Below are 12,159 nucleotides of genomic sequence, written 5' to 3'. Positions count from 1 at the left end.
GCAAGATAAATTATTGAAAGTTCCTGACTAATACAGCATTGGAACAAAACAACTTACCACAATACATACATGAATAGACCTATAAATGCTAGAATGAAACGCGATCGCAGTTCTCAATTACAAAATGGATAAAAGGAACAAACGAACTTACTCCTTGCAGCAAGCTTGACAGACTACCTTTCCATCTGTAGTGAAATTGGGATTCCCTGTGATCCACGGCTTCAGCCAGTAGAACTTCCACGATTTTTCTTTGGGCATTGTCGCAAACACACTTCTTTTTTCTTCTTCTTCTTCTTCACAATAAATCACAACACGTTCTGAACATAAAGCATACATGTACAACAGTTGGCATTGAAAGGGAGGTACAGGGCGTATGGGTTGTGTAACATTTTTCGACGTTTACTGGTTCTTGCATATGTCTTAGGAAGTTGGAGGGGTTGAAGTCTTCGATGTCAAATTGTTCCTTGTTTCTCCTGTTGGAAATTTCCCTAGAACTGTTTCTGGTAACTTCTGAGAATTCCCATTTTTGTTCGTGGGGTAAACAGGTATTGAGAAAAGAAAAGATAATTCTGTCGAGCACACTAGCTACAATATAATGCACTGGAAGAAAATAGTTTTTTTAAATACAGTCAAAAGGCATCAAAGGCAATTATACCCCAAATAGGCACAAACTCCTTCTCATGTTCCTGTATTATCTCAATTTATAGCTTGCTTCCTGGATGGTGTAGAGCACTGTTGTGTACATGTTGCAAGTCCAGGAAAAGGAAGATTTTTTCATGTACATCAAATGAACAGCCAACTGCCCTTCTACCACTGAGCAAACTGTGAAACTGTGTGAAGAATCCCTATCATAGGTACCAGATGACAATAGACTATTAATTGAAGTAATATGGATTTAATATTGAACACCTTTTACACCTTTACATACCCAGGACAAATGTTGTTACCCGATGCCTTTCAACTGTGACTTCTGAACTAACCCTGCATGATCCATAACATAATTTTAAACCACATGTTGTACTGTCTTATGCTATATATTCGTTGATATACCTTCTGTCTCTTGTTTTTTCATACACTTTGTAGGGTGCTTTTGTGGTTAGTTCTCTTGAGCTATTCTGAGGTACCTGTATCTGAATACTAGTCTTATATTAAACACATACTTCTTCAATTAATAGCCTGTTGTCATCCAGTATCCGTGATCAGCGAATCTTCACACAGTTTGCTCAGTGGTAGAAGAGCAGTTGGCTGTTCATTTGATGTACATGACAAACCTTTTCCATTTTCTAGACCTGCAGCATGTACACAACAGTGCTCTACACCATCCAGAAAGCAAACTGTAATTGAGATAATGTAGGAACATGAGAAAGAACGCACAATAGGATGAATATATTGAAAGCTAAAATTTGGAAAATGAAACACTAGAATGAGGAGACTAGGACAAAGACAAACATGAGAAAACAAAAGGATAAGGACAATCTCCACATCTTCATACACTGTCATTTTCAAGTAGTCTCTCATCATTAATCTCCGTTCTTCCAGACCCATTTCTTCTCAGCTCTTGACAAGTTACTCTTACAGAACGATCACAATGACAGATCAGTGTTGTAAGAGGGGAGCAGTAGAAGGAGAGGGACAATTTCTACATCTTCATCCTCTGCTGTTTTCATATAGTTAGGCTCTCTCCTCATCTATCTCTGTTCTTTTACATCCATCTCTTGGCCCTGATGAGCTCATGTCTACCTCTCAGCTTCATCAGGAGGACAGGCATCAAGACTCATTATTGAGGGGCCATTGCCAAGAGATAAGACTCTCATACCTTCTGTGGTCGGTGCGATGTAAAGCCACTAGCAAAACAAAAAAATATATGTAACACTCAAAAAAGGGGCGTGGTATTCTAGAAATATTTCATGTCCCTGTGGTTTAGATTCCACATAAATCTGAAGTTCCTGTGACTATTATGACTCGGTTCCCTGTTTTGTCAGACAAGCAAGTGGTGTACTTGCATGGATAATATGAAGACCTGAAATAATCTTGGATCTGCACACTACTCCGAAGGAAAACACGGAGCTCTCGATTTGTCGGAGGCTCTTCCTGTCCGTTGTTGGCCCGTATCTAGATTCAGTCGTTTACATGAATGATGTGAAGGCAGAAAAGAAGGTGAATTGTGCGTTCCTTGTTGACAATGATATGTTGTTTTTGCTCTCCCAGAAACCTCTAGCGTGTACACAGCAGAGCTTTATGCTATCTGGAAAGCTCTGCAGTATGCGCTGTTCGATGAGCGCCGGCACTTTCTGTTGTGTACCGACTCCTTGAGCTCTCTATAGTCTATTGATAACATGTTTTCCTCAGCACCCTCTGATGCAGCAAATCCAGGACCTGCTGGCCGGGTGTTCAGATGCTGGCACTATACTCGCATTTGTTACTCCCAAGCCGCATAGGTGTAGAGGGAGCCGAGTTAGCTCAGAAGGCTGTCAAGGAGGCTGTTACATTGCCCCCATTGCCTTACAAGTTTTCAGCAAGTGATATCAAGCTCTCAGCTGAGACATTTGGTTATGTCCCTTTGGGAGATGGAGTGGCAGGCTACTCCGCTTCCAAATAAGCTGAGAGCAATAAAAGGAACAACGAAGGTATGGAGGACTTTCCTTTGGACTTCCCGGAGCAGTGGTATTATATCGTCTTCAGATCGGCCACATATAGTAACACACTCCTGTTTACTGAAAGGAGAATGCCCTCCGGTGTATACTTGCAGCGATCATCTTACCGTGGAACACATCCTTGCGGAGTGCGTGGACCTGGTCGATCTGCGCTGTAGTTTAAAACTCCCAAGTACCATCTCTCTCATCCTGCGACATGACGAGCAGTCATTAGACCTCGTCATCCGTTTTATGAGGGATAGGGGTTTGTTTTATCGCATATAAACATAGTGTTTCATATTAATCTTTATATTATTATTTACTATGTTTTATTAAATTGACTTTTTAATTTTGTGTTTGTATATTTTAATGTTTTTAAAAAATAGTAATTTGCATTGATATCTTATTGTGCTTTAAGGCAATGTCTTATTCTACCATAATCTATCATCTGTCATTTTACCGAAAATATGGCATTGCAAATTACATCCACTGATGATTTTAATCTCACAATCATTGTTCACTATCATTCGTTTTAAATTCTACTTATAGTTATGAATTTCATTGGTTCCATATTGAAGTGGGATTACAGTAAAATTAAATTCTTTAAAGGTCCACCTATTTAATACAATGACGTTTTATTGTGATTTAATCACATGTCAATTAGTCAAATGGTACTAGCTTCGGCATCTATGTGCCATCATCAGCCTTGAGTACAAATTAAAACAAGATACATATTCCTAAAACATCTAAAACATATTTCAACACATTACAAAATAACATACAATTAATGTGGTGATACACGAAATACGATAAAATTATAATACAATTGGTGCGATATAAAATTCTTAAAATTCCGGCTGTTCGTTACATAATTCAGTGTGTGTGCATCCGGCATAAGTGAATTTTTTGCAGTTGTATGCTGTCTATGTGAATGACATTTATTCTTTTAGATATTAGGTGGTTCCAGGGAAGTTTACTTTGATCATGTAAGATTGTGGTGTAATTAGAGATGAATTCCCACTTCAATTTTAACCTGAAGGAGAATCAACAATAACTTCTTTGTTTTCGACAAAATTATATATCAACAGAATGGACTGGCGATGGGATCACCTTCATCAGGAATTTTGGCTAATATTTATTTAGATAACTTAAAACATACAAAAATCAATAATAACAACTTTCCAAATATTCTCATGTGGGCTAGATATGTGGACGACACATTCGTCATTATGGATGAAGCAATCAAGAACACGGAGTCCACTCTTCAAGACGTGAATAGTATTGACCCATACATTAAATTCACACTAAAGTCAGAAACCAATAAAGCAATCAATTTTTTAGATATAACCATTATTAGAAATACATCTGGCCTGTCTTACAAAATATACAGGAAACCTACACAAACTGCTAACACTATACACAAAGATTCCATACATCCCATAATGCACAAACGTGCAGCATACAATAGCATGGTATATCGAGCCTTCGCCATACCCATGGCAAAGAAAGATCTTAATAACGAACTTAATACCATAAGGGCAATTGCCAAGTTCAATGGGTACAACAGGCAGTTTATAGAACAAATAATAAACAAATATAGGTGCCGGCCTAAAACCAAACTCATAAAAGAAAACGAAAAAACTCCTATCTCAACCACCTTCACTTATAATAATGACGTCCACAAAATCACCAACCTTTTCCGAAAACACAATGTAAGAATTTTATTCCAAACTAACAATAGAACCTCCGAAATTTTACACAACTCTGCATCAATCAATACCCCCAGTATCTACTCCAAATTTGGAATATATAGACTAAAATGCAATGAATGCAGCAGCTCCTACATAGGTCAAACAGGACGCAACTTTATGATTAGATATTCGGAACACGTCAACGCGATGGGACATAATAAGTTCTCCGCCATGGGTATACATATGCACGACACTAATCACAAATTTACCGACCTTGAACAAGATATGGAAGTTCTTCAAACAGTAAACAAGGGACCCATAATGAATATCATTGAAAGTTGTTACATCAACTGCGACCAATATTTTAACCCAAATTACAATTTAAATGAAATTTATGAGAAACCCAATATCCTTTTCGATCTTTTAATCGATTGGCTTAAGAAAACCAAACTATCGAAAAACAGTTCAATTTTCCAAGTAATCCGGAATACACACTCCCGTCAATTACCCCCACTACCCCATCCTTCCACCCCGCCTTAGTTACATTCCCCCGCAAGTGCTCCGCCTCCTTCCTTCCCCTCGCCTTCTCCTAGCCTCATTTGCCGTTGCCCACGTACTTCGTCCGGCTCTGTCTGTTTAACAACACGTTTACATGCTGCTCAAGGTGAGTCAATCATCATTCAACGATTCTAATGTTTCTAGTAACTTCCATACATTGCTTCCAACGTCTAACTTGGCTGTTTTCTCCTTCAGGTTCAAATTGAAGTGGGAATTCATCTCTAATTACATCACGATCTTACATGATCAAAGTAAACTTCCCTGGAACCACCTAATATCTAAAGGAATAAATGTCATTCACATAGACAGCATACAACTGCAAAAATTCACTTATCCCGGATGCACACAGACTGAATTATGTAATATATAAGTAATAATAATAATAACGTAAACGTTTCCACCTTTTCAATACTACAATATATTCACAAAATTACAAAATTATACGGTACTAGTTTCGACCCATCTAGGGGTCATCATCAGCCGTTCAATACGGACCAAAAACATGAAATTCATAACCATCAATGAATTATGTAACGAACAGCCGGAATTTTAAGAATTTTATATCGCACCAATTGTATTATAATTTTATCGTATTTCGTGTATCACCACATTAATTGTATGTTATTTTGTAATGTGTTGAAATGTGTTTTAGATGTTTTAGGAATATGTATCTTGTTTTAATTTGTACTCAAGGCTGATGATGGCACATAGATGCCGAAACTAGTACCATTTGACTAATTGGCATGTGATTAAATCACAATAAAACGTCATTGTATTGAATAGGTGGACCTTTAAAGAATTTAATTTTACTGTTTTAAATTCTAGTCATTGGGTATGTTTTAGTTATCATATCATGTCGTCCATCTCGTACCATTAGGGGCCGATGACCTTTAAACAACAGGCATCATTATCATCAGCTATTATGACTATATCAGCAGAAGTGTTAGCCAGCTTCATTACAATTTGTTGCAGAGAGGAATGGCCTGCCACTCTTCCTACAAGTGAGACATTAACTATCAGCAGAAGTCATTCATCATTTGTTGGTTTAGGCCAGAAAGAGACAGGAGTATCTTGCCATCTACGAATCCAACACGGTGCAGCTTATTGAGGAGAGTAGACACTCTGCATACACTTCCAAGGGCATCTAACTGTGGTGCATTTCCTCACTGAGTGTATGGGCTAAGGGAAGGATGGGGAGGAATCTACTTGTTATTCATGTGAAAATAATAGTATGCACCTACAACATTTATGTGGACCATAATAGATTGTAGTTGGATTTTTGTAAGTTAATCTTCCTTTCTTGTGTAATTTTTAATGTGTCCTCATTTTCAGCGATGCCGGGAGACTCACAAGATTGCTGTTGTGTATGTTGCTGAGGGTCAGGAGGACAAAAATTCGATTCTTTCAAACACTTGTGGGAGTCAGGCGTATGAGGAGTTTATAGCTGGGCTTGCATGGGAGGTAAGAAAGTCTGACAGTGTTCTAATACATCTGGCTGCTAATTTGCTGTAATTTTTAACCTGAATGCTTTAAGTGTTTAATGTTTTCAATCATTAGAAATGATGATGGTTTGTTTTACTCTAGACTTCTCTGCATGGGAATAAAAACAATAGAGAATAATTGAACAGAAAATAAATATATGTGTATGTCTCTCATATCTCTGTGTCATATTTTTGTCTCAAGATCCCCCTGTTGTTTCCCCCTCCCCATACTTCCCCCCTAAAACCAACTAACCAACTAAATTAGTCCTGGGTTTTTATAACTTCTTCATCTTATCCTAGCAAAATTCCACCCAACTGTCTTTCCCTCACCATCTTGATTCAGCATCAATCTGCTTGTCTTAACTTCAACTTTCTTTGCTCACACTGATTTTCAAAGGCTTCTGTTCTCCTTCTTTTGCTATGCCAATTATTGTCCACTTCCGTGTAATGTCACTCTCCACAAAAATGTCTTCAGAACTTCTCCTGTGCATATCTCTGTATGAGGCTGACTTTCCTAGCTTATACTAGCCTACATTTTACGTTCTTTCTTCTGCCATCATTGTCATTATTCTACTTCATTGTCAGTATTCATCTGCATCCTTTAAGAATGTATTTGCTAATCAGATTTTCTTGCAATATCTGATTGAATGTGACTACTTTTGTTTCAGATTTATTTTCTTCATATAAGTTTAGTGCTCACTATCAAGGCTGTATCCATACCATTCAGCAAATTCTGTAGATCAGTTGTGTACTCTGATAAAATAACAGTATCTTCCGCAAATGTATGAGTTTTGATTTCCTCTCCTTGAACTGAGATTACTTTTTCAAATTTCTCTTCGATTTCTTTCATGACCTATTGTACATAAACTTTAAAAGGGAATAAGAATAAACTGCAACCTGGCCTTATTTTTTTCTGCATAGTTGCTTCTTTTTCTTATTCCTCATTATCATTGTCATAATTAGGAAGCAGATTTTTATGTGCTAAAAATGTGAAAAATATTTATTTTTTATGTGCTGACAAACTTTAAAATATGTGATAAAAAATTGAAATTATTTTCCTTGAAATACTGTATCACATAACTACTCGCGCTCAAGAAGTAAATAAGTATAATGTTTTGTATTAGAATATGGTGCTACCAAACGTGCTCCTTAAGGCAAAATGATGTCTGTGTATGGAAACGTGCTGTATGGTATATTAATTTTTGATATGCCAGAGTAGATATTATGAATGGTTATTTTTTTTTAAAGGTAATGTTTTGTTTAAATATGGCGAAAGCAACCTATCATGTTTGAAAAAATAGTACCAGTTCGTATTCGCCCATCACACGCTGGAATATTAGTTGCTAGAAGTAGTCTCAGAATTGCAGTGAACAACAAAGGTCATCTCCAAATTGTCCATCACAAATGCATGCTGATTATCTCTAAAGAACGCCTCATACTGCGAAAACGATCGCTCCACATCACAGGAAGTCAGACGAGCATAGTTAAAGAGAGGAATGTCACCAACAATAACACCATCAATTTTGCCAACATGAGCACCCTCTAATACATTAGAAATTTGGCACATTGTTTGAAATCCTCCGTTTTTCCTGAACAAATTTTGATATTTGACCTTTAACATTCCCTGTACCTGCGAAGCCGGGAGTGAATCTAATTTATTTTCAACAGCACACACTTCCTTCACTGTTTCGGACAACAGGTTAGTGAATTTTTCAAGCATGTCTATAGTTTTACACAAGAAGCTTAGATTGGCAGATATAAACGCCAAATCATTTTTCAAAGAGCTGTCTTTTGGTATCTCTTGAAGAATCTCAATTGTCGATGCGTCGTTTTTATCTAGCACGTTCACAACAGATGCAAAACTTTCGAAATTGTCTGTGTAGTATATCACATCGCTAAGCCAGGTACCCCACCGCGTAACAATAGGCAGAGGAGGAAGCGAAAGATCCGGGTTTTTCTCTTTAAAGAGATCGATTCTTGAGGGTGCTTTTATGAAGACATTTTTTGCCATTAGACACTAATTTATCCACTTGAGGATACTGAGCCCGCACAGTTTCACATGGCCTGTGTAGAGCATGAACAACACAAGTTACGTGTATCATTTTCGGAAAGCTCACAGAAAGGCCTTCGGCTGCCTTTTTCATGTAAGCTGCACTGTCAGTAAGGAAAAGGAATACATGGTTGTATTTTATACCTTTTGGCCAAAGTAAGTGCATGGCTTCATTGAATAACCTAGCTACAGTGACATGGTTTGCAGCAAGCATTTCTTTACACGCTAGCAAATAAGAATGTTCGCAAGCAGTTTTGTCATTCTTCAACATACCAACTAAAACATTTCCTACTTTTCTGCCACTTAAATCAGTGGTTTCATCAATGCTCACCCACAGTTTTTCGCTATCACATACTGCCCGAATTCTCTGTAAAGTTTCTTCGTAACATTTTGGGAGATAGTTTTTCCTTAATGTGGATTCGTCTGGAGGCTCAAAATTAATGTACTTTGTTAGGAAATTTCTCAGTCCCAGATTATTTATTTTACCAAGAGGAATGTCGGTGCAAACAAATGCTCTGCACACATCTAAATAATACTGGGAATATTTAGATGGGCCTGCATTTGAAGTAGCTGGTTCAGCTATTAGTAATTGTCGCGAACGCACACGTGAAGCAGCCGTAGTTTGCTTATTTCCAGACAAATGCTGGATTACTTGAGAACGTTGATCTGCATGTACTGTTTTACCACACGGTTGGCAAAATAATACTTTTCCATCGGTAGTGAAAATGCTTTTAAATTCCACTACATATTGTTGAAGACGCGACCCTGTACTCGACTTCTCTTTTGGCATTATTTTGCAGGTTACGACATACGCATTTACGGTGAATCACTGTTTCAATAATAAGAATAGCAGCGGACACTGAAGGAAATATTTCTTATAAATCCATACAAAATCACACAACCACGGGAATGATATATGGACCCGAACAGCTAACCTTACTCTTAGGAGTGATGAAATTCCACTACCTAATGGTGGGGCAATATTCTTCCGAGTCTCCCATGTCGTAACGGAATTATGTCACCTTATCTCTCCGTGATTGCCTTTCACTGATATTCTATAAAGAAAACCCGAGAGGGCTGACTCATAAAGAGTTGGAATGACATCATGCAAGGAAACATCTTGTGCAGCAAATCAAATCGCTGTCTAAATGTAACGACGTAGCCAGTAACCAGCAAGTTTTAGAACTTATCGAGAGAAGTCCATAAATAGCCGAAACATTCAGATACATTATGTTAAATACACTGTTAAAAACAATACCGTAATCGTAAAATGAAAATATGAGCATTGTTTTATAACACAGAAGCATTTTAAATTTTATTGAACAACAAATATTGCCAATTTATGTGCTTATTATAGATTTTCTTAAAATATGTATTTACATTTTTAAAATGTGAAAATATGTGTTTTTATGTGAAATAAGATTCAGTTTTTACACTTGGGGATGCACAATAGGAATAATAAACTTCGTAACTTGCGTTAAAACTTACGCAAAAAAAAATGTAATTACATAAAAATCTGCTCCCTAGTCATAATTAACATCATAATTTCTCCTTGTCCATGTCATTCCAAGTTGAGGCTAACAAGGTTCCTCTCCACTTTTCTCAGTTGTTCCACCACTCCTCATTCAGTACTGTGGTTCAGTCCATGTTGTTTTCTAAGGCTGTTTTTCACTAAATCCATCTGTCTTGTCCTTAGTCTTCCTCTGTCTCTCTTCCCCTCCAGGTGCAGATCCAGGTTGGCCCTTTTTGTTAATGAAGCCATACTTTCCACTGTCAACTCAGTTAATAAGTTCTCCAGTCTGTCAAACACCATGCTTAATTAATAATTAGATTAACAACACTTTCACTCAGTTTAGTCCAATTTAGTCAACTGAACATCTATATTATTATATAAAAAGTGTGCCTAAACACATAAAATTTGTGAGTGTACAAGGTAGCAGTCTTCTGTGAAAGTTTACAATGATTTCCTTTACTGCTGCGTTAGTCTAAAAGGGATATCCTGGCATTGAGTAAAAATATAAAGCCATGCCGATCAGAACATTGAACCGATGTAAATAATAGGATATCTAAAAAGGAAAGAATAAAAGAGACCATGCCTTAGAAAAGTTAATAATGAGAAAGGATACAGAGATGGAAAAATAAGAAATGAAAGTAATAAGCTTACTCCTTGATGCTCCAGTCGGAGCACTGCAATTAAAGGCTGGTAGTGTTGTGAGAGTTTGGTGGAGGTTTAGACTGAAGGCGACGGGAGGAAGTAGTAGGAGAAGGAGAGGAGAGAGTGGGGTGGAGGAATTTGTATGAATGATTACTAGTGTGATATTTATTGAATTTCTTATAATATTTGGCTACTATGGGGATTATAGACTCCAAATGAATATTATTTTTTAATATTTCATTAATAATAGTAGGATTGGTAAACTGATCAAGAGATATGAAGTACTCTTCAGTAATGTTAAGGAGAGGGGCCTTTCTGATGGTACTAATTATGCTGAAATCCTGTTGAATATTGGTGAAGTGATGGTTGAAATGCTGACCGATAGCGGAAAAATAGTGTTTTATGGCGTTGACATATTCGAGATAGCGTACATTAAAATTCCTTCTCGTTTGACCTACACAGGTGGTTTTACATTCAGGACATTTTAGCCTGTATATGCCTGAACATCCAAATTTATTGGATGTGTTTATGGGGTTAGAATTATGACACAGATGGGAATTGTTGTTTGTAGTTCTAAATGCTAGATGAATGTTATGTTTCTTAAAAGGATTATTAATATGATGAATGATGTTATTGTTATAACTAAAAGTGGCATACTTTTGTTGTGGTTAGGATTCTCTATTGGGATTGGATTTGGTTTTATCTCTGATTTTATTAATAAGGTTATTTTATAGTGGAGATTGAAACCATTGCTTAACATTTTTTACGGATTGTATTTAATTCTGTATTAAGATCAGATTGAGACATATGAATGTTGTAGATTGTATTAATCATTCTGTGATACAGTACATTCCCTTCTTATGGGAACTGGGGTGTGTGGAGTCTGACCTTATGGTGTTGGAAGTCTGCATGGGTTTATAAAATATTTTGAAAGTGAGGTGGTAGTTCTTTCTAGATATTGTAAGATCCAGGAAATTGTTGGAATTATTAATTTCTTTCTTTAATGTAACCTTGATGTAGGGATCCAAGTCATGAACAATTGTGGTATCATTTCATTATTATTGGAGCGTTCATCCAGCACCATGAGGACATTGTCGGCATATCTCAGCCAGCTCAATGTTGTTTATATTACTAATACTTGCGTATTTGAGATGATCTATATAAATCTCCGCCAAGATCCCTGAGGCCGGCAAATCCATGGGAAGACCATATTGCCTGTACATAATGTTGTTGAAAGTGAAATCATTGTTATTCAAAACAAACTTGAAAATATTTATGAACGCTTCTATTATAAGAATGCCTGAATTACTATGCTGTCTTAGATTGTTATTGCCAGGCTGAGTGGCTCAGATGGTTAAGGCGCTGGCCTTCTAACCCCAACTTGGCAGGTTCGATCCTGGCTCACTCTGGTGGTATTTGAAGGTGCTCAAATACGACAGCCTTGTGTCAGTAGATTTACTGGCACGTAAAAGAACTCCTGCGGGATTAAATTCCGGCACCTCGGTATCTCCGAAGACCGTAAAAGTAGTTAGTGGGATGTAAAGCAGTTAAGATTAGATTGTTATTGACATTAGCTTTTGTCTCTTTAATG

At 37.1% G+C, this 12,159-nt stretch overlaps 1 protein-coding gene across 2 annotated transcripts in view; it reads left to right on the top strand.

Annotated features, from left to right (window-relative positions):
- Nucleotides 1-12,159, top strand: part of LOC136858315 (probable Rho GTPase-activating protein CG5521) — a 709,838-nt gene that overhangs the window by 599,859 nt on the left and 97,820 nt on the right. For both annotated transcript variants that reach the window (XM_067137762.2, XM_067137761.2), the window contains one exon: nucleotides 6,215-6,343. In XM_067137762.2, the coding sequence (XP_066993863.2) occupies nucleotides 6,215-6,343 (129 nt within the window). The remainder of the gene's footprint in view (nucleotides 1-6,214; nucleotides 6,344-12,159) is intronic.

This window comes from Anabrus simplex, chromosome 1 (genome assembly GCF_040414725.1).
Source record: "Anabrus simplex isolate iqAnaSimp1 chromosome 1, ASM4041472v1, whole genome shotgun sequence".
Taxonomy (NCBI): Eukaryota; Metazoa; Arthropoda; class Insecta; order Orthoptera; family Tettigoniidae; genus Anabrus; species Anabrus simplex.
Note: the sequence above shows the minus strand (reverse complement) of the source record. Positions and strands in the feature narration are given on the sequence as shown.